This window comes from Rana temporaria, chromosome 4 (assembly GCF_905171775.1).
Source record: "Rana temporaria chromosome 4, aRanTem1.1, whole genome shotgun sequence".
NCBI classification, from domain to species: domain Eukaryota; kingdom Metazoa; phylum Chordata; class Amphibia; order Anura; family Ranidae; genus Rana; species Rana temporaria.
Window position 1 is genome coordinate 89,072,273 of NC_053492.1, and position 24,504 is coordinate 89,096,776.

The window sequence follows — 24,504 nt, forward strand, 5'->3', positions numbered from 1 at the left end:
GTTTACCTAGGCAAGCTGGCCAACCCCAAAATTGGATATGTTGCCGTCCTGGGTCCTCTCTCAGTGCTCCCCAAGTTTAGTGTCCCTATTACTTATGGTTTGGGAGCAGTGCCATATCAAGCTGACAAGATTTCCCATAGACGCCAATGTGTCTGTACCCACGATTGTACGTAAAGTGAGGGTACGTAAAGCGAGTTATGCCTGTATGGTCTCCATTGAAAGCACATGTGACAAGGGGACAACAATGAAGTTGAACTTCAGGATAATATTTTCCAAATAGAAGAGGCATGTGTAGTCTACCTTGAATTTTTGTGTGCTCTGTGTATTCTTCCAGAACTGTGCAGCAAAGCAGTATGAAATATTTCCTTTCTGCTTCCTTTAACCTCCCTGGCGGTAAACCCGAGCGTGACTCGGGGTTGGTTTTCAATGCTAAGATCGGTATCCCCGAGTCACGCTCGGGGTGGACGTGCAGCGGCGCGGCTTGCCTTTCGCTGGATCCACAGGCAAGTTACTCACCTTGTCCCTGGATCCAGCGATGCCACCCCGCTGTGTGAGCGAGCGGGACCTCGCTCGATTCACAGTCTCCCTGTGTGCCACCGATCTCCGTTCCCTGCGAAGTTACGACGCACGGGAGCGGAGAACGGCGCCAAATTCAAAAAAGTAAACAAACACTTTACATACAGTATACTGTAATCTTATAGATTACAGTACTGTATGTAAAAAATACACACCCCCCTTGTCCCTAGTGGTCTGCCCAGTGCCCTACATGTACTTTTATAAAAATAAAAAATGTCATTTCTGCCTAAAAACTGTAGATTGTCCAAAAGTGTCCCTTTATGTCAAAAATGGTTTTAGATCAGCTAGAAAACAGCGATAATAAATTATAATCACTTGCAGAAATGTGCGATAGCGATTTGCGGGGAAATTCGTCATAAAAAAAAAAAAATAATGACAGCGACAATTCTGCAACTGAGCACATTTCAGTGATTTTGAGTTGATTACATTATTGAATAATTTTTATTATAATTATATTATTATTTGTTATAATTATTTATAATTATTTATTATATTATAATTTATACTTTTGTTTTAAAAAAAAAATCATACCCGGGATGCCTACAAGACTCTTGCTTGGTCAGATTTAAGTGAGTTATTTCTAAAAATTACAGGCCTACAGTATAAAACGCCAAATTTCCTTGCAAAATAATTGTACCGCTTTTGGTACGTAATTCCAGACTTGGTACTTGGTACTTAATAAAGACCTTGAACTTCTGCTATCTATCATTGTGCAGGGTGACTGGTCTTGTCTCCACCCCTTCTGTAGTTTTCTGCAGGCAGCTTGTAGTGGGAGGAGCTCTGGTTTCCTCCAAGGGGTCTGCTCTTTGCGCACACGCTTTAGAGCACAGTGATGATGTCAGTGCTACTCTTACAAAGTTATATCTGGATTTTCAAAAGAACTTGGGTCACACAAAGGGGTTGATTTACTAACACTGGAGAGTGCAAAATCTGTGTAAAATCTGTGCAAAATCTGGTGCAGCTAGAATTAGTCGAATATAAGTACTGGACAAAACAGTATCATCAAATAGATAAATATTTCATTGGAAATAGATCATAAAAAGTCTATAAACAGTCCCATATGGTGCTCATGCTCAATAGATGTATCCTATGGAGTAGTGCTCAGACAGGGTGCCCCACATAGATGTACACTCACCCCTAGGTGTTGATCACCTATTGCTAGTATGGTCTTGTAAGCATGTGGGAATACCCTGAAATCAAATCCTTAGGATAACGTCTGGGAGATGTGCCTAATAGGGATGGATGGGGATGATATGAACAGGAAAAAAGCCTCAGGCCTCGTACACACGACCAGTTTCCTCGGCAGAATTCAGCTTCCGACCGAGTTTCTGGCTGAATTCTGCCGAGGAAACTGGTCGTGTGTACACTTTCGGCCGAGGAAGCCGACGAGGAGCTCGGCGAGGAAATAGAGAACATGTTCTCTATTTCCTCGTTGTTCTATGGGAGCTCTCGTCCCGCCGAGCTCCTCGGCGGCTTCAGTGCTGAACTGGCCGAGGAACTCGATGTGTTTGGCACGTCGAGTTCCTCGGCCGTGTGTACGAGGCTTCATTGCGCAATGCTGTATAAAATATTTATTTGTTCCACAAAAGTAAAAAATGTTAACTTACATTGCTGAGTGCCTGATAGTCCTGGCACCCGCCCGGCGATTGAAATAAAGGGTAATCGGCCCTGGAACAAAGTAGCCCCTGTAGCGGCGTCCTGGTGCACGATTCCCGGGTAAGTTGAATTGGGCGGAAGTAACGTGATGACGCGTAATACCTCAACGTTTCGGCTAATTACAAAGCCATCATCAGGAAGTAGTCATTCCGCCATATTGGTTGAGGGCATTTATACCCTTACTATAGATCTCATTGGTTAACTGGTTAGGAATCAGTATATTACCTGCTATATACTTTGGATGTGCTTACAATCTATTTTAACTGCTAGAGACAGACTTAAAAAATAACTGTCTGAGCACTACTCCATAGGATACATCTATTGAGCACGAGCACCATATGGGACTGTTTATGGACTGTTTATGATCTATTTCCAATAAAATATTTATCCATTTGATGATACTGTTTTGCACAGTACTTTATTAGACTATTTCTAGCGCAATCTTTTTCTTTCATTGTTTATTGTGTTTTTGCTGACCGCTACTTAGCAAGCTTTTTTTGCAGATGTTATTGTCACTATAAGTACTTATATATATCCAATGGCGCTTTAACCACTTAAGACCCAGACCATTATGCAGGTTAAGGACCTTGCCCCTTTTTGCGATTCGGCACTGCGTCGCTTTAACTGACAATTGCGCGGTCATGCGATGTGGCTCCCAAACAAAATTGGCGTCCTTTTTTCCCCACAAATAGAGCTTTCTTTTGGCAGATTTTTGATCACCTCTGCGTTTTTTATGTTTTGCGCTATAAACAAAAATAGAGCGACAATTTTAAAAAATGCAATATTTTTTACTTTTTGCTATAATAAATATCCCCAAAAAAGATAAAAAAATACCTTTTTTTCCCTCAGTTTAGGCCGATACGTATTCTACCTATTTTTGGTAAAAAAAAACGCAATAAGCGTTTATCGATTGGTTTGCGCAAAATTTATAGCGTTTACAAAATAGGGGATAGTTTTATTGCATTTTTATTCTTTTTTTTTTACTACTAATGGCGCCGATTAGCGTTGTTTTTCATGACTGCGTCATTATGGCGGACATATCGGACAATTTTAACACATTTTTGGGACCATTGTCATTTTCACAGCAAAAAGTGCTATAAAAATGCACTGTTTACTGTGAAAATGACAATTGCAGTTTAGGAGTTAACCACTAGGGGGCGCTGTAGGGGTTAAGTGTGACCTCATATGTGTTTCCAACTGTAGGGGGGCGGGGCTGGACGTGTGATGTCAGTGATCATCTTTCCCTATATCAGGGAAGAGACGATCACTGACACTGCCACAATGAAGAACGGGGAAGGTGTGTTTACACACACCTCTCCCCGTTCTTCAGCTCCGGTGACCGATCGCGGGACACCGGCGACGATCGCGTCCGCGGTCACGGAGCTTCGGACCGGGTCGCGAGCGCGCCGTACAAGGTAGGTGATTGTGCCCAGCCGTGCCATTCTGCCGACGTATATCGGCGTGAAGGGGTCCTTAAGTGGTTAAAGCGGGGGTTCACCCTTAGAGGGCACTTTTCCCCCTTAGATTCCTGCTCGTTATTACTAGGGGAATCGGCTATTTATTTTAAAATATGTGCAGTACTTACCCGTTTACGAGACGCATCCTCTCCGTCGCTTCCGGGTATGGGCTTCGGGAATGGGCGTTCCTTCTTGATTGACAGGTTTCCGAGAGGCTTCCGACGGTCGCATCCATCGCGTCACGATTTTCCGAAAGAAGCCGAACGTCGGTGCGCAGGCGCAGTATAGAGCCGCACCGACGTTCGGCTTCTTTCGGCTACGAGTGACGCGATGGATGCGACCGTCGGAAGCCTCTCGGAAGAATGTCAATCAAGAAGGAACGCCCGCTCCCGAAGACCCATACCCGGAAGCGACGGAAGAAGATGCAGCTCGAAAACGGGTAAGTACTGCACATATTTTAATATAAATAGCCGATTCCCCTAGACCGAACGAGCAGGAAGCTAAGGGGAGATTTTTTTTTTTTTTTTAAATGGGTGAACTCCCGCTTTAAGGTTTATATATTCATGGTAGCCAATCAGCTTCCAACTTCGGCTTGATCAATTAAGCTTTGACAAACAAAAACTGGAAGCGGATTGGTTTCTATGCAGAGCTGCACAAGATTTTGCACGCCCTAGTTTTAGTAAATCAAACCCAAAGTGTATTAAGCAGATTTACTTACCCAATACTCCTCTTCACTGCTAGATTGATCCCCGCTGCATTTTCTACCCAATGCTCCACTGGTCTAAGGTCTGCACATAATTAAAGTGGAGGTTCACCCGGAAATGTAAATTTTTAAGATTAGATTGATGCTCATTTTGTGAAGGGGAATCGGGTAGTTTTTTTTAAAAACGAAGCAGTACTTACCGTTTTAGAGAGCGATCTTCTCCGCCGCTTCCGGGTATGGGCTGCGGGACTGGGCGTTCCTATTTGATTGACAGTCTTCCGACGGTCGCATCCATCGTGTCACGATTTTCCGAAAGTAGCCGAACGTCGGTGCGCAGGCGCCATATAGAGCCGCACCGACGTTCTGCTTCTTTCGGCTACTCGTGACGCGATGTATGCGACTGTCGGAAGTCTTTCGGAAGACTGTCAATCAAATAGGAACGCCCAGTCCCGAAGACCATACGCGGAAGCGGCGGAGAAGATCGCTCTCTAAAACGGTAAGTACTGCTTCGTTTTTAAAAAAACTAGCCGATTCCCCTTGACAAAATGAGCATGAATCTAATGTTAAAAATTTTTTTTCGGGTGAACTCCCGCTTTAAGACCAGTTTAACTATAGGCCGGGACTCCTTTCTAAATGTACATAATATAACTGATATAATGAATAATGTGGCACTTACTAAAGTGTAATGTGTTGTATGTTAAGATACAGTGATATATCAAATGAACAAATAATAATGCTGGATGTGCAACTATACACAAACAATGAATGTATAAGTAACATACGGTATTCTTCATACACAATTCCAATTTACTGTGTATGACATTTATTCACTGCATTGTCACTTTGGAATTGTTGCACTTCACTGTGTATGAAGAATACGTTATTTATATAGTCATTGTTTGTGTATAGTTGCACATCCAGTATTATTATTTGCTCATTTGATATATCACTGTATCTTAAGATACATCACATTACACTTTGAGTAAGCGCCACATTATTCATTATATTATTTAGCACTGTGTGTGAACACTATTTATGTTGGCAGCTACTTTGTTTATTATTGGCTGTTTACAAGCTGCAGGGCTTGTGAATGAACTACGAGGCGGCTCCTCTGTGACCTTGCAGTCCATTCAGAACTAGTTTAAGTAATTCTTAGGAAACTGTGAATGAATGGCGTGGCAGTGTAGGCGGAGCCCCGCATGGCCAAGATATTTTCAATTAGTGACAGAGGTCTCTGGGAGAAGATCCCCCCACTCACTGTCACTAGGAGGTTGGGGAGGGGCTGCAGCTGCTGGAACATGTTACATGTTCCACCCTCAGTACAGGTGGGACATGTAAAATGTTCCAAAAGGTGAACTTATCCTTGTAAAGACCATTGTCACCCGATAATAAGAAGTTCCTAAATAATGGCAGGATTATCAGATAATGAAAACTAAAAATTACTTTTAAGATTATATAAGCCCTGGTTCACACTGGGTACGATTTGGAACGATTTGAGATGCGATTTGACATGTCAAATCGCATCTCAAATTGGCTGCAATTGTCGGCAATGGCACTGCGACGCCGCATCTGCGATTTCAAAAAGTAGTTCCTGTACTACTTTTTGCGATTTCGGGCCGCGATTTACATTAAATTGCGGCCGAAATCGCGGCAAAATCGCAGCCTCGAAATCGCGGTAAAATCGCGCATTTTACCGCGATTTTTAATTCGCAGCAGTGTGAACCTAGGCTTAAACCTTTAGGGCCAGATTCACAGAAGAAGTACGCCGGCGTATCTACTGATACTCCGGCGTACTTTCAAATTTGCTGCGTCGTATCTTTAGTTTGAATCCTCAAACCAAGATACGACGGCTTCTGGCTTCGATCCGACAGGCGTACGGCTTTGTACGCCTTCGGATCGTAGGTGCAATACTTCGCCGCCCGTTGGGTGGAGTTCGCATCGTTTTCCGCGTCCGGTTTGCTAATTAGCTTTTTCCGACGATCCACGAAGGTACGCGCGGCCGTCGCATTCTCTTACGTCGTCGCTAGTCGGCTTTTCCCGGCATATAGTTAAAGCTGCTATTTTGTGGCGTATAGATAGACTTGCCATGTTAAAGTATGGCTGTCGTTCCCGCGTCGAATTTTGAATTTTTTTTTTTTAGCGTATGTCGACCGTGAATAGGAAAGGACGTAACTCACGTCGACGTTCAAAAAATCACGTCGGTGCGACGTCATTTCACGAAAAGCACGGCAGGAAATTTCAAAACGGAGCATGCGCAGTACGTTCGGCGCGGGAACGCGCCTAATTTAAATGACCCACGCCCCCTACCCAGGTCATTTGAATTAGGCGGGCTTGCGCCGGAGGGATTTACGCTACGCCGCCGCAACTTTACAGGCAAGTGCTTTGTGAATCAAGCACTTGCCCGTAAAACTTGCGGCGGTGTAACGTAAATGCGATACGTTACACCGCCGCAAATGTACCTGAATCTGGCCCTTCGTTTTTTAAGCACTTTCAGCAGCTGATTTGATCAATTTCTTTGAATGCAGCTTCTTTATCCTTTAATCCTTGCCTAAGCTCCAGTTTAAGCTGCTGCCATGGTCACTGCCCCGGTTTCCTGTTTCAGGGTGGCTCCTTTCTCTTGCAGCACCCTATGGAGCCACCCTTGCATGCAAGGGCTAGAGTTGTGTCTCCCTACATGGTGTGATCAATAGAAACACACAGCCCTGTAGCCTGGGATGGCAAGTAACGACCCTGCTCCTCCCCTGCCCAGCTCTAAGCTAACAGACTGCAGAGAGATTGCAGTGTCCCCTGGTAATTCTTCCCTGTGAAGACCAGAAGTTCAGGGAAGCAGCATCGAGAGAGAGCGCAGGAGACAGCAAATGAAAAGTGCAACTGCTGGGGTAAGACTCTTATTAAATATTTTACTGGGGAATGTTTTTTTTTATTATGTGTTAATGTGTTAAATTACAAAAAAACTTAGAGGCACTGCAGTCTGCTCACATAATTTGTAATAAAAACATTGTTGTCGTTCTGAAGCTTCCCTCCAACCACTTTGCATATTATTTTATATATACTGTGATTCTGTCCTTGCCAAACATGCTGCAGAATTCTCCCTCCACTAGAGCTGGATTCACACCTATGCATTTTTTGTGCGTTTTGCATTTTGCAGATTTGCACTACAGAATTTGTTCCACAGGAAAGCATGTTAAATGGACTGTAGTACAAATCTGCAAAAAGCATTAAAACTGCATAGGTGTGGATCCAGCCTAAGTCTGGCTGCAATCATTTTAACTGTGGGCAGCTGAAGCTGCTGCCTGTCCACTTCCTGGATTTACACAGACACACAGAGGCACGCCTCCAGCTCTGCAGCTCTCATTGGCTCTCTTGTGACTCACCCCTCTGCCTTCCTCTCACGAGAGTTAGAGAAAGAGCTGTGCATGATGTCATAAGCCTAGGCTTTTTTCCAGACAAGAAACAGGAAGTGGGCTGTAGAAGGTATTTACTGGCAGAAAAAAACTGTTTTAATATCCAAAGTTAAAACAACAACAAGGGCAGAAGATTTAGTAGATGGAAAGTTGAAAAAATAACTTAACCACTTAAGGACCCCTTCACACCGATATACGTCGGCAGAATGGCACGGCTGGGCACATCAACGTAGCTGTACGCCCTCTTTAAAGGCACAATTTTTTTTTTTTTAAAATAACAAACATGTTATACTTACCTCCACTGTGCAGCTCGTTTTGCACAGAGTGGCCCCGATCCGTGTCTTCTGGGGTCCCTCGGTGGCTGTCTCGGCTCCTCCTCGCAAAAGCTTTCTACCTTCCTGTATCCCGTGATACAGCGGCGGCCATAGCCGCCGACTGTATCACTCGGCCCTGACCCCCGGCGTGCCGCGTCATCCGCTGTGATTGACAGCAGCGCCAGCCAATGGCTGCGCTGCTATCAATCCGCCCAGCCTAGCCAATCAACGGCCAGACTGGAAACCGAACAAGATGACAAGCACGCGCCCGGGACTTTCGAACGGTGAGGTAAGTAAAATGGGGGCTCGGGAGGGGCCGGTGCTGTCAGATGTTTAGGATGCATTAAGGTAAAAAAAACTTTTACCTTTACAACCCCTTTAAGAGCCCAGCCATACAGCGCCCCCTAGTGGTTAACTCCTAAACTGCAATTGTAATTTTCACAGTAAACAGTGCATTTTTATAGCACTTTTTGCTGTGAAAATGACAATGGTCCCAAAAATGCCATAAAACTATCCCCTATTTTGTAAACACTATAAATTTTGCGCAAACCAATCCATAAATGCTTATTGCGATTTTTTTTTTTTTTTTACCAAAAATATGTTGAAGAATACATTTTGGCCTAAACTGAGGAAAAAAAAAATTTATATCTTTTTTGGGAATATTTATTATAGCAAAAAGTAAAAAATATTGCATTTTTTTCAAAATTGTCGCTCTATTTTTGTTTATAGCGCAAACAATAAAAATCGCAGAGGTGATCAAATACCACCAAAAGAAAGCTCTATTTGTGGGGAAAAAAGGACGCCAATTTTGATTGGGAGCAACGTTGCACGACTGCGCAATTGTCAGTTAAAGCGACGCAGAACCGAATCGCAAAAAGGGGCAAGGTCCTTAACCTGCATAATGGTCCGGGTCTTAAGCGGTTAAAGGGGTTGTAAAGGTTCGTTTTTTTTTTTCTAAATAGGTTCCTTTAAGCTAGTGCATTGTTGGTTCACTTACCCTTTCCTTCGATTTCCCTTCTAAATGTTTTTTTCTTTGTCTGAATTTCTCACCTCCTGTTTTTCCTCAGTAAGCTTGCCCCCATCATCCGAGCCGTTCTGGCTGGGGGTTAGTCAGCCTGAGGAGGAACAGGAAGTGATAAATTCAGACAAAGAAAAAAACATTTAGAAGGGAAATCGAAGGAAAAGGTAAATGAACCAACAATGCACTAGTTTAAAGTGGTTGTAAACCCTTACAAACCACTTTGACCTACAGGTAATCCTAGATTAAGGCTTACCTGTAGGTGCAAGAAATATCTCCTTAACCTACACGGTTAAGGAGATATTTCCAAGAAAGATGGCACTGTTTTCTACGGCGCATGCTCCGTTAGACAACGGCGCGCAGGCGCACTGAGCATGCCGCTACTAATGGCATCATGCCGTTAGTGGCACGCGGGAGTGACGTCATCACTGCTCCCGCCAGTCACAGTGCCGGAGCAGGTATATCGCCGAGTATCATGTCGGCGATGGAGGAGGTGTCCGAGGACCGCTGCGGGGCCTTCGTTCTCAGGTAAGTAATTCATAATGAGCTAGTATGCTATGCATACTAGCTCATTATGCCTTTGTCTTGCAAGGTTTTTTTTTTTTAAGAGAGGGTTTACTTCCTCTTTAAAGGAACCTATTTAGAACATTAAAAAAACAAACCTTTACAACCCCTTTAACCACTTGACCCCCGGACCATATTGCTGCCCAAAGACCAGAGCACTTTTTGCGATTCGGGACTGCGCCGCTTTAACTGACAATTGCGCGGTCGTGCGACGTGGCTCCCAAACAAAATTGGCGTCCTTTTTTTCCCACAAATAGAGCTTTCTTTTGGTGGTATTTGATCACCTCTGCGGTTTTTCTTTTTTGCGCTATAAACAAAAATAGAGCGACAATCTTGAAAAAAATGAATATGTTTTACTTTTTACTATAATACATATCCCCCAAAAATATATAAAAAAATTTTTTTTACACTCAGTTTAGGGCGATACATATTCTTCTACATATTTTTCGTAAAAAAAAAATTGCAATAAGCGTTTATTGATTGGTTTGCGCAAAAGTTATAGCGTTTACAAAATAGGGGGTATTTTTATGGCATTTTTATTAATATATTTTTTTTACTAGTAATGGCGGCGATCAGCGATTTTTTTTTCGGTACACGCGACATTATGGCAGACACTTCGGACACTTTTGACACATTTTTGGGACCATTGGCATTTTTATAGCGATCAGTGCTATAAAACTGCATTGGATTACTATAAAAATGCCACTGGCAGTGAAGGGGTTAACACTAGGGGGCGGGGAAGGGGTTAAGTATGTCCCTGGGTGTGTTCTTACTGTGGGGGGGTGGGGTGACCTCACTAGGGGAAATCACTGATCTTCTGTTCATACATTGTATGAACAGAAGATCAGCATTTCCCCTGCTGACAGGACCGGGAGCTGTGTGTTTACACACACAGCTCCCGGTCCCCGCTCTGTAACGTGCAATCGCGGGTGCCCGGCGGCGATCGAGCCCGCCGGGCACACGCACGGGAGTCAGGGGTGAGCGGGGTGCGCACCCCCTAGTAGCCGCTCAAAGAGCCGCCGTATAGCTACAGGCTCTCGCCCAGGAGAGCCGACCTGCCGCCGTATAATGACGGTAGCTGGTCGGCTAGTAGTTAAAGCGGGAGTTCACCCAATTATATATTTTTTTATCTTTTCCCCTTAGATGGAGGCTTGTTTTGTCTAGGGGAATCGGCTAGTTGTTTTAAAATATGATCCGTACTTACCGTTTTCGAGATGCATCTCCTCCGTCGCTTCCGGGCAGGCCCGGACTGGCCATAGGGCATACCGGGCATTTGCCCGGTAGGCCGCCTGGCTGTCAGGCCGATTGTTCTAAATTAGATCTCTCATGCCTCCTCCACTCCTCTCCCGGCCTTCTAGCATCTTCTTCCAACTCCTGGGGGGACGAGGCATTGCCGAGCGAGCAGCGCCGGCCGGCCGTGGTTGCTCGGTGACAGGCCCGCCCCCCAGGGGTGGACTGACCATTCAGGCTCTTTGGCTGAGTACCTGTGGGCCGAGGCATGCAGAGGGAACTCCAGCCGTGGGATGGATGGCGAGAACGGGCTGTGAGGAGAGAGAGGGGGACACTTCCTGGACTGAAGTGTTACTTGCTGTCTGTCTTCCCTGTCAGGCGTAGCGATCTCCGCCCGACAGGAGCTTCCTAGTCCCGGCCGCATGATGTCATTCACAGGCTGGGAGGCGGGATGAGCCGAGGAGAGGCTGCTGCAAAGACCTGTGAAGCGCCGTGCCTGTGCAACAGTGCAAGTAAGTTAGAAGAGGTTAAAAACCTTACCTAAGGCACTGTTGTCACAGTGGCTTTGCTGTGTTATTTGCCTAAAGTGATTAACTCTTTGGGGGGGGGGGGTTAATTTACAATGGTATTTTATAATATGCAGCATGGAGGAGATTAATGTACTGCCACTGGTCACTGATGCATTGGTGACCAGTGGCAGTTAATTAACCCCTTTGTGCTGCATTAGTGACACCAGTGTCAGTGTTTATTAACCCCTATATTGTGCAGCATGAAAGGGTTAATAAACACTGACACTGGTGTCACTAATACAGCACAAAGGGGTTAATTAATCGCCACTGACCACCAATGCATCAGTGGCCAGTGGTGTATTTGATACTACCCACCCCATACACCCCACAACCCTCTCGTACATACCACCCACCCCCATACACTTCGCACCCCTCTCATGTACATAATTCCCCCCGCCATACACTCCACACCCCTCTCATGTACATACTACCCCCCAACATACACTCCGCACCCCTCTCATGTACATACTACCCCCCAACATACACTCCGCACCCCTCTTATGTACATACTACCCCCCAACATACACTCCGCACCCCTCTCATGTACATACTACCCCCCAACATACACTCCGCACCCCTCTTATGTACATACTACCCCCCAACATACACTCCGCACCCCTCTCATGTACATACTACCCCCCAACATACACTCCGCACCCCTCATGTACATACTACCCCCCAACATACACTCCGCACCCCTCATGTACATACTACCCCCCAACATACACTCCGCACCCCTCTCATGTACATACTACCCCCCAACATACACTCCGCACCTCTCTCATGTACATACTACCCCCCAACATACACTCCGCACCCCTCTCATGTACATACTACCCCCCAACATACACTCCGCACCCCTCTCATGTACATACTACCCCCCAACATACACTCCGCACCCCTCTTATGTACATACTACCCCCCAACATACACTCCGCACCCCTCTCATGTACATACTACCCCCCAACATACACTCCGCACCCCTCTTATGTACATACTACCCCCCAACATACACTCCGCACCCCTCTCATGTACATACTACCCCCCAACATACACTCCGCACCCCTCATGTACATACTACCCCCCAACATACACTCCGCACCCCTCATGTACATACTACCCCCCAACATACACTCCGCACCCCTCTCATGTACATACTACCCCCCAACATACACTCCGCACCTCTCTCATGTACATACTACCCCCCAACATACACTCCGCACCCCTCTCATGTACATACTACCCCCCAACATACACTCCGCACCCCTCTCATGTACATACTACCCCCCAACATACACTCCGCACCTCTCTCATGTACATACTACCCCCCAACATACACTCCGCACCCCTCTCATGTACATACTACCCCCCAACATACACTCCGCACCACTCTCATGTACATACTACCCCCCAACATACACTCCGCACCCCTCTCATGTACATACTACCCCCCAACATACACTCCGCACCTCTCTCATGTACATACTACCCCCCAACATACACTCCGCACCCCTCTCATGTACATACCACCCACCCAACATACACTCCGCACCCCTCTCATGTACATACCACCCACCCAACATACACTCCGCACCCCTCTCATGTACATACCACCCCCCCAACATACACTCCGCACCCCTCTCATGTACATACCACCCACCCAACATACACTCCGCACCCCTCTCATGTACATACTACCCCCCAACATACACTCCGCACTCCTCTCATGTACATACCACTCATCGCCATACACTCTGCACCCCTCTCATGTACATACCACCCACCGCCATACACTCCGTACCCCTCTCATATACATACCTCCCACCTCCATACACTCCACACCCCTCCGTACCGATCACTCACTGTGTTCTTTTAGTAAAGATAGGGGCTGGTAAATTACATTTAGGCTATGCTGCAGTTAATATTTAAATGTCCGCTCTATGCAGCTTAGCTGCAATATGTAGTTGGAGATTGTGTAGCTGTGGCTTGAGTGTGGGTGGGGACACAGGGGGCCCCATGATCTCCTATTGCCCCAGGGCCCCATGAGTTGTCAGTCCATGACTGTATGGGCTGATCAATCTAAAATGCCCGGGCCTATTATTTGTCCCAGTCCGGGCCTGCTTCCGGGTATGGGTCTTCGGGAGCGGGCGTTCCTTCTTGATTGACAGTCTTCCGAGAGGCTTCCGACGGTCGCATCCATCGCGTCACTCGTAGCCGAAAGAAGCCGAACGTCGGTGCGGCTCTATACTGCGCCTGCGCACCGACGTTCGGATTCTTTCGGCTACTCGTGACGCGATGGATGCGACCGTCGGAAGCCTCTCAGAAGACTGTCAATCAAAATAGGAACGCCCAGTCCCGCAGCCCATACCCGGAAGCGACGGAGAAGATGCATCTCGTAAACAGTAAGTACGGCTCATATTTTATAACAACTAGCCGATTCCCCTAGACAAAACGAGCATCTAAGGGGAAAAAGGGTCATGTACGGGTGAACCTCCGCTTTAAGGTCCGCTATATTATTAACTACAGCGATGCCAATGTGAAGGTACAGTATAAATTCTGATTGCAGTATCATGCCTCCGAACATTTTGAGATGGGAATGAGGGACACCTACCATCAAATGTATGTAGGCATAGGACGTGCCCCTGCCACAGCCCCTTGAAGGAGAATTATTCCCAGAAAAAGGTTAATGAAATCCACAAGGACTTTATTTTACCACTACTATTCCTTTATATTGGCTTTTAAAATGTACAAATGCAGCAATTTAGAATTTGTAAGAAAGGTTTAGCGTTGGGAAATACTTTTTGAAAGATAAAAAGTAAATTTTATATACAGCTATATAGATCAGACCAAAATGAGGGGGAATGAGGGACAGAAGGACATTGCTCCCAATCAGGGACAGTTGGGAGCTATGCAGTATACATACAGCTGAAGCTACGATAACGAATAACTCCGCGTTTCCCATCACGAGGAGCTGTAGCTGACCTCCTGCAGCCTGCACCCCCCTCTGTAGAGGAACAGGAGGAAATCTGATTTGCAGAATGACACAGAATGTGCTGTCTGGGCTTCCATACATGAAGGTTTGCTGTTTCCCAGCCCAGTGCTGCTTTTTCCTCCCTCCCTCCTCCTCCTCCCTTTAATTCTGCATTCAGTACACTGAGCAGTGTGAGGAGGTGGAAGAACAGGCTGTGGCTTTGTCATTTCTCTGCATGGATAAACTGCTGCTGCCACTGGAGCTTTGCATTGCAGTGCTTGCAGCTCTCCCTTTGCAACCATGATGTGAGATCAAGTGGCAGCACTTCAGAGATTTTTTTATTTTTTTATTTTTATTTTCTTTGTGGCTTTGGATTCACATTGTGTGTGGGGGGGTTGCATCTCACTGTTTTACTGCTGGAGGACCGCGCTTGCTGCTGGCACATCTGTGGATTTGTTGTCTTTTTTTTTTTTTCTGCTGTAGCAAGGACCAGGAGCGAAGGTCCTTAGCGCCAACCTGTCCGTGGATCGCTGGGAGAGAATCTTAAACATCATCTTCCTCATCCTTCATTTAGAGGGATTGCCATGGCTACAAGTACCACGGGCTCCACACTGCTGCTCCCCCTCAGCCATGCAGTGCAATTGCCTGTAGACCAGGTAAGTAGATGGGGTGATGGGACAGGGGGCGTCGAAGAGGTCAGCAGCTGGACGGGGCACAGCATTGACCCTGGTGAAGCTCCCTCAAAAAAATGAAAACAAAAATATATTTATATTTACAAAATATGTGTGTGTATATGTATATATATATATATAATATTAATCAGTTAAGTCGCACATATCGGTATTAGAGAGGATGCAAGAGACCAACAGGTTCCACTCTGTCATCCGAGAAAAACTCCAAATAAGTCACTGGATGCCACACTTTTTTTTTCTCAATTGGAATTTGGGAAAAAAAAATTATGGCATGAAGTGACTTATATTGACTGTATATGTGTGTGTGTGTGTGTATATATGTATATATAATATATATATATATATATATATACAGTCAATATAAGTCACTGTACTTTTTTTTTCTCAATTGGAATTTAGGAGAAACAAAGACAAAAGTAGAGCATGCACTGACTTATATTGACTGTATGTGTGTGTGTATATTATTATTATTATCATAATAATTATTTAGGTACTTCTATAGCGCCGTCAGTTTACGCAGTGCTTTACATATACAATGTACATTCACACCAGTCCCTACCCTCAAGAAGCTTACAATCTAAGGTCCCTAGCTCATATTCATCATATACTAGGGCCAATTTAGGCAGAAACCAATTAACCTACCAGCATGTCTTTGGAGTGTGGGAGGAAATCGGAGTACCCGGAGGAAACCCACGCAGGCGCAGGGAGAACATATAAACTCCAGGCAGGTAGTGTTGTGGTCGGGACTCGAGCCGGCATCCCTTTTTACGGCTATATATTATATATATATATATATATATATATATATATATATATATATATATATATATATCATATAAAAGTAGGTGGGGAGTAAGTGCAGTCTTGGAGAATATACGTAGCCATTTAAACTGTCTTACCATATAGTTGATGACGTTAAAAAAAAAAAAGTTGGCAATAGGAAAACTTTTTATGGGTGCAATAGCCATGCAGTCCCTGCCTAGTACTGGTCATTATTGTATATATGATGTTATATAACACACATAAATGGGAACCCTGCTGCCTCTGCATACCGCCTTGACTTCAGCGTGCAATGCACCTGTTAGGTTTCCACCCTTTAGTTTGGAGATGGGTTCATGACTTTAGTACACACAATTTCATGTACATAGCAAGAGCAATTGATACTTACAACACTCTTTGGAAAGTCCGGCATGGTGGATTCCCTGTGATTTGAAAGGAATTAGAACGGCAGGTGGCATTTTTTTTTTTTTAAAGCAGTGACCCTGACAACTTTTCTTGAATGCCATCATTTAAAGGAAATGGTTTTCCAAGTTGTCAATGTCTTTTACAAAGTTGGAAAGCAGAAGGGACAATTAACTGTGCTCCCGAGGCAGCGTGTAGCTAATTAAACAGTCTTTAGTTGTGTATAACTTTGCAAACAATAATATTAATGATGGGGCTAATGGTGTAAACGCTTACCAATATACACAGCAGTATCCAATGTAAAAAGTGTTTATTTATTTGTTGTATTGGATACTATTGTGTATATCGGTAAGCCTTTACATTATTGGTCTCATATCTAAAGTACAAAGATTATAAATGGCTGAAAAGGGCGGCGAATAGACTTGGCAAATAAATAATGGTAATCGTAGGGTAGCCATGGTTTACCAGTGCTGCTGCACTGTAGGTTGGGACAAGGTTAAAAGGCCAGTAAAAAAAAAAATGGATTCTCCTTAATGTAAAAGGGTTTATTCTTTTCATAAATACATGTTGGACCCCGTCCATGCAGCAGCTGGGTGCACTCTGCTGGCAGCACTAGTAAATGGGCCAGCAGTATCACTTTGACCATGTTGTATTTGGCCAAAGCAAAATCTACTTGTGCATACTGAAATGCAGGGCGATATATACGAACTAAAAATATACCTATAGTGGGTAAAAAAAAAAAAAATTAGAAAGTGATTACACTGACCCCTGACAGCACCTTTTCCTGGCTTCCCCAAACAAATATTGATATTTATTACAAAGAAAAGTGGAAAAACAAACTTGTAAAAGAGGTCTTACTATATTTGGGACATAACTGGAACATAGTTGCAGAGTCTATCTTGCTTGTCACCATAAATCTGTATTTACCATTTAGGACACTGAGTATTATCATTACAGGAGGCAGCACTGATTCTCAACGTTTTTAAATTGTGACTTTTTTTTCACTTCTAAATTCACCAAGGGGACTGTAGGAGGAAGAGGATACAGGGTGACAGAAGACTCTTTATAGTTCAGAAGACACAAAACAATCTTTCCTTTCTTTTATCTGTTTTTGTCTCTTTTTATCTGTTGGTTTGGACTATGGAGAAGCAGATCCCATGCTACCTCCAGTAGTGCCAGGGGCGGACTGACAACTCATGGGGCCCCCGGGCAATAGAAGATTATGGGGCCCCCAGGCTTACAGATGGCCATAATGTCAGGAGGCAGTGCAGAGGCAGGACAGTTAAAATCTCTGGATTTTCACATCAAAAGCATGTCGGTTTCAGACATATCAGGGACAGATGTAAAAAAAAACACAGATTTTTACATACTGTCCCTGGTTTTACTGAGCCTGGAAACCCTGATGGGGCCCCCTAGTGGTATGGGGCCCTCGGGCAGTGCCCGAGAGCCCCAATGGTCAGTCCACCCCTGAGTAGTGCATTCTATGGTTAGGCTAGCCAAACACATATAGATTTCTCTTATTCAGCCTGTGGGCTAAATGAGAGAAGGCTAATAAATTCCACCAATCCACGCTAAACGGTGTGGATGGAGGAATGCCCCCTGCTGGCTATTGTGTTCTGAGACCTATGGCTATCAGAATATTCAAACAGTGATTGCATCTGACTGCAATTTTTCAGCAAGCTTCTTCGACAAAAATCAACTGGAAAATCAACTTTTGTTAAGCAAAGTGTAGCCACCCATCCTAAAATTTTGACTGATCTAATAGGAATTGGCCAAAATTTGAGCCGTCTACAGTACAATTGAGTTTTTACTAAAATAATTACATAGTACAAGGAGCGGGGCTTTGCAAAAGGACAGCATGATGTCTAAATAGAGGCCTACTGACAGTGCTGCTAGAACCCTCCAGAAATCCCTCTTTGATTTTCCAGTCAGTATTTGCATAGACTAAAGCTGGAAACACTCTATACAATTTTCTGTAGATTTTTTTCCTTCAGATTTACCAAAACCATGTAATATGAGGTCAAACCGTAAGAGTTTAAATTTGTATGCAATCAGGCATGCCCTTGCACTACATTATTCTGGTAAATCCTAAAGGAAATCGGACAACAAAAGTTGTGAAGTGTGTATGGGGCCTTAAAGCGGGGGTTCACCCCAAAAAATTTTTTTAACATTACATTCAGCCGAGTTGTCAGAATGACATTAGGCTGTTTTTTTTTTTATTTCATTGCCGTACATACCGTATTTTCACCGCCGCTTCCGGGTATATAATCTGCGGGACTGGGCGTTCCTAATTGATCGACATCCTTCCGACCGGCGCATACAGCGCGTCACGAGTTGCCGAAAGAAGCCGGATTGCGAGTCGGCTCTATACAGCGCCTGCGCACCGACGTTCGGCTTCTTTCGGCAACTCGTGACGCACTGTATGTGCCGATCGGAAGGATGTCAATCTATTAGGAAAGCCCATTTCCGCAGATTACATACCCGGTAGCGGCTGTAAAAATACGGTATGTACGGCAATGAAATAAAAAAAAAACAGCCTAATGTCATTCTGACAACTCGGCTGAATGTAATGTTACATTTTTTTTTTTTGGGGTGAACCCCCGCTTTAAAGTGTTAGTAAACCCACAACAGTAAAATCAGTCTGTAAATGCCGTAAAGCACGCTTGTTATACTCAGTGTGGAACCTAAGGCATACCTCCCAACTTTTTGAGAATGAGGGACACCTATCAGCAAAAGTATGCAGGCATAGGACTCACCCCTTGCCAATCCCCTTAAAGGAGAATTTGTACAAAAAAAAAAGTGCTTTTTTTTTACCACTACTATTCCTTTATATTGGCTTTTAGAATTTACAAATGCGGCCATTTAGAAATCAGATGAAAGGTTTAGCACTGGAAAACAGTGAAATAGAAAGTGCATTTTATATACATCAGACCGAAATGAGGGACAAATGAGGAGGAAAGCAGGACAGAGGGACATTGCTCCAAATCAGGGACAGTCCCTCGAAATCAGGGACAGTTGGGAGCTATGCCTAAGAGGTTAATCATCGGCATTGATTAAAAAGGCTGCTTGATCTTGTATGCACAGATCCTCCCCTCCCTTCACTGCCCCCCTGAACAAGTCTGGATAAGACAGAGCCTTTGGAGTCAGGCTGCACATGCTCAGTGTAGTGTGTATTGCTAGTGAGTATTTTTTTTCCCTGGGAGAGTACATGTGATCAGCACAGGGCCAATCAACACTGTCCAGACATGTCCACAGGGAGGGTCAGGAGCACTGCAGCCTCATAGGACAGCTCAGTGCAGTATGAAAACTCCTCCTACAAGCTTCACCAGGAACTGATAGAAATCCTAAGACTGCTATATGCTGCTGATGAGAAATTGTATTTAGCAGTTTATATTTACTGAAATAATTGCATTTCCAAGTTCTGTGTACAGGGGGTGACGAGATATAGTGAATGCAGAGTCCTGGGATTAGTGTCACTTTAAGCATGCCTTAGCTCCCCCCCCCCCTCCCCGGGTGCTGTGCTTGAGCCTGATGAACTGTGGGATGGGATTCGGGTTTGGGTACATCGCCATTACCTCAAAAATCTGAGAATTTGCAATCAGTAGACATATTGCCACATGTAAGGTAAAACCTGGCACTTGAACTAGTTATCATAGCATAAACATGTTTGCCAGCTATAGCCTGCTATGAAGAGGTTCTATCTGGGCATGGATATCCGTGTCCGATTGCCAAAGCGTGTAAGGCCTTAAAAAGTTAATAAACTTGAGATATCTGACATGGATTGTTGTTTACTTTGATAAGAGCTGTTGGTCATATTAGCAATCATTTTAGGGCTAAAGAAGGCTTGCCAGAATCTGTTTGCAGTGTCCATCACTGGGCTTACTGGATGAGAAGCCAACTGTATAAAATAACCATTGACTGATAGGATTACATCATCTCCGTTATATTCAGGTCCTGGAGTAGTGTTTCCATATATTGGTCTTTTATAGAAAAGATCAATATATTTATTATAATTCTATAAAAGATTCATATATTTATTATAGTATATAAAAGATCCATACATTTTTTAATTGATCATTTATATAAAACAAGTAGGGTTTACTATCTCATCTGCTTTGTGTTGATCATCTGCTGTCTCTTGCTACTAAAAATCATCATATTAAAAATCTTTTTTTTATTATTTTTTATCCGGAATAGGAAACTGCTTACAGTATTTGAACAGACAGCCTGTGGCTAGTAACTCTTAATTTCTATGTAAATACAGATGAGCAAGGCCTAAGCAACAGATTAATCCAAGTGTGTTGTTTCAGGAAGTTCTCACCACAAAGGAAAGTATCCGTACAACCGATGAAGTGTCATTTTATAGAGTCTGTGCCAGAGATCACGTATTGTTATGGCTGTTTAGGATAAAATGTTCTTAGGTGCATAGAAACTGATTACTCTGTATTACTAGGTTACTGGTCTGTTATATTGGTCATAGCATGGCAGTGTCAATCCTAATAAATCATGTGTTTACAAGCCTATGGATTTTTATGCTAATTGTTACACATTTGTTACACATGAAGTGCTTACGGATTGAAAACGTTTGTGTACTCCCTGTGTGTTAAAGTGTAGCTATTTACTGTATGTTGTGATGTTATAATGTTACTCTTGGTGACTGTATATTTTAGGCTACAGTTACACAAGCCTCCTGCCTCTGGTGTATTTCAAGTAGAACTAAAGGCAAAACTTTTTTTTTTTTCTCAATTTAGATGAATTTTTTAATTATTTTTGTCCCGTTGGGGAGATTTGCCTTCCTTTCCTGTCTTCCTGTCCCATGGTCAAAATAGGAAGTGAGAGGAAATCCCTCCAGTAAGTGCAGGAATCCCTGGTTGTCACCAGAACCAGGGTCCCCATTGAAAGATTTCCCCTCTACAGTGGAACCTCGGATTGCGAATAACGCGGTTAACAAGCGTTTTCGCAATATGAGCACTGTATTTAAAAAAATCCTAACTCTGTTTGTGAGTGTTGTCTCGCAAAATGAGTAGGATTCAGGCCAAAGCGGTGTGCAGTACTGTGTTTGGCCTGAAGGGGGGGGACACCAGAGCCAAGCGGAGCCCAGGGGTCGTCGTTCAGCACCGTTTCGAAATGGACGGAAAGGCCCGAGGACAGCTCGGCTGACCTTGGCAAACCTCGGGAATGGAGTCTTTCCGAGGTTTACCGAGGTCAGCCGAGGTGTCCTTGGGCCTTTCTGGCCGTTTCCGAGGCTCTGGCCGCATGCGGTATTGTATGCCATTGAAGTCAATGCGAACAAATTATTTTCGCTTCCATTGACTTCAATGGGGAAACTCGCTTTGATATGCAAGTACTTTAGATTACGAGCAATCTCCTGACGCGGATTATGCTCGTAATCCGAGGTTCCACTGTATTTCTGTTCCGAGGCCAACCCAAAATGTGAGCTTTTCATACCGATAAACAGGAAAAATAGAGAGGGTGATTCACTCTAACTGGTACACAGACAACAATAAAAACCTAGCAGCCATTCTAAACCACTCAATCCAAAACTTAAAAAAAAAAAAAAAGTTTTGCCTTTAGTTATACTTTAAACGCATGAGAAATAATCTGGGAAGTATAAACAAATGTTACGCTTCCCAAATTCTCCTGCATTAAAGGCCTCATGCACACAGGTGCCTAGGGCTGTATGAAGGAAAGTTTGGGAGTATTTTCCAGCTTGAGAGACAAGGGTGCTGCGTACACCTGGATATAAAATTAATTGGCCGTTACCATGTATACGCTGGTACTTCCCTAATTATGCATGCATACAGACATAGGCACTGAGTTACACACTGTCTTCATCCAGGGGAGTATATCCATACACATGTGCATGCTTAAGCCGGACATAGAAGTACCGGACCAGGAACTGGCTGAGGTTTGAACCATGTATGGGCAGGCTAAATGTACCCAAGTTAATCGATCTATTAACTTGGGTACAACCAGTCTACCGGATTTTACATGCAATTATTACTAGCGTCTTTTATAGCTGCTAGCATTAATCACTGTGTTCTCCCAAAGGGAAACACAATGGCTCCACGGGAGGGATTCCCCTGTCAACTCTGTCTGTTTTGATGGGGCAACCTGTGGTTGCAATAAAGATGAATGTTCCGTCTACGGATCGGCTTTATGCAAGTACAGCCATTGATTTCTTTCTTTAACAGGAACGTTTTATTAGTGAACAAAGCAGATTTACAAATGTCTAACACAGAACAATGAGGCATAGGATACATTAAAAGAACACAAATAGGCATATTCACCAGTACATTTCTGGAAAACAGCAGATCAGGAAGGAAAAAAAAAAGAAGGGGGGGGGAGATTATATTGGATGTGAAGCCTCGTACACACGACCGAGGAACTCGACGGGTGAAACACATCGTTTTCCTCGTCGAGTTCCTTGTTAGGCAGTCGAGGAACTTGACAAGCCAATTTTCTCCATTCCCGTCAAGGAAATAGAGAACTTGCTCTCTTTTTGGCTCGTCGAGTTTCTCAACAGTTTCCTCGACGAAAATGTACACACGACCGGTTTCCTCGGCCAAAAAATATTTCCCAGCAAGTTTCTTGCTGGTTTTTGCCGAGAGACTCGGTCGTGTGTACAAGGCCTGAGGGTTATTTAGAGTACAAAGTCAAGTCAGTCTCTTCCCAGGAGTTTCCTTTCAGGGAGTTGGGAGGTATCCCAAAATCGTCCAACTCACTAGATGTTGCTCACTGTTATCACCTGTTTCGGGGGACAGGTATCAACTGAAGGAAGAATAAAACATATGAGGGGGAGGGGGTTGGATGGGAGGGAGGTAGACATAGGTCAATAGGAGAAAGAGATAAAAATAAAACAAAATTCACACAGAGGAAAGGCCATCGAAATAAGATACTGGGAGGACTGGAACTAGCAAGGTGCTATTCTAAACTGGCACAATCGGCTATATGTAAACCAGAGCTGGAGATCTGAAACCCATTTTAACCTCAGTTGGTGCTCCGCCTTCCCACGTAATAGAGAGTAGGGGTCTAGAGATCGAGTGATCTAATAGTAACCCACGTGTCCCATACTTTTCCAAATTTCTGTGGACATTTGCGTCCAATGTACGTAAGTTTGTACAAGGGTAGCACAGAATCGACTAGCAGACTCCACTGGGCAACTGTAAGGGGCAATGCCAACTTCCAGTTTTTTAGGAGTACCTTTCTAGTATAGAAACACAGATGGAACAATAACAGTTTTGTATGTGTGGATTGTGCCACTGAATTGGTAATACCTAGAAGGACCATCTTGGGGTCCACTTTCACAGAGGGATTAGTAACTATATTTATATCTGCCACCACCTTCCTCCAGAAATCTAGAAGAGCTGGGCATTCCCAAATGATGTGAAAATATGTACCTACTGCCTGCTGACATTTGGGACATGTCTCCAAGTGTGTAGGATAAATCCGAGCCAGCCGTTGGGGTGTGTATAATGCCCTATGTATACATTTTAGATGAATGAATCTATAGGAAATTACTGTCGGAATATATTGCTGTATTGCCTGGTCCTATTCCTGCTCTGAAAGGGTGGGGATATTTTCCTTCCAGGAGCGGAATAGGGGGGAGTCCCTATCTGAGTCCCCGCATGTAATGCAGAGATATATGGTAGGGTCTGTCTGCATTTCGGGAGGTAAGAAACCTTTCAACTACATGTGGTGGTATGGTGACCAGTCAGGAAAATTGCAACTGAGTTGTGTGTTTCAGTTGTTTTCAAACAGCATCCACCTGGGGAGTTTAAATGTGTCTCCTGTAGTGTAGGAAAGGGAAGTTAAGCTTCAGCAGGCATCCTCTGTTGAAGCTTTGCAATTCCATATGTAGCACTACCCTCGTAGGAGCTGCTGGTTTAAATTTGGGCCTTGCACGTTACCTCAACACTTGTCGTCTAGGGAAAGAAAGTCTGGAAGAACTCCAATGTCCACACAAGATGTAAAACCTCTAGCTGTCAAGCTGTCTGACTGATTGAGAGCAACTTGAAAAGTCCGGAATCCTCTGCCACAGGATATAACACCAGAACTTCCAGCCGTACAGTTAAAGAGCCCTTAAGCCGACCCAGCAAACTGTAGGACAACTTGAGTTGTCGATCCCTCCTTAATAAGGTAACCAGGCCTATCCCGAGACATAAGCC

At 44.2% G+C, this 24,504-nt stretch overlaps 1 protein-coding gene across 1 annotated transcript in view; it reads left to right on the forward strand.

Moving 5' to 3' along the window:
• The first annotated feature begins 14,642 nt into the window (after positions 1–14,642).
• The window catches only part of MBOAT2 (membrane bound O-acyltransferase domain containing 2), a 302,314-nt gene continuing 292,452 nt past the window's right edge, over positions 14,643–24,504 (forward strand). The window contains exon 1 of the mRNA XM_040348642.1: positions 14,643–15,118. Within this exon, the coding sequence (XP_040204576.1) occupies positions 15,047–15,118 (72 nt within the window). The 5' untranslated portion in view covers positions 14,643–15,046. The remainder of the gene's footprint in view (positions 15,119–24,504) is intronic.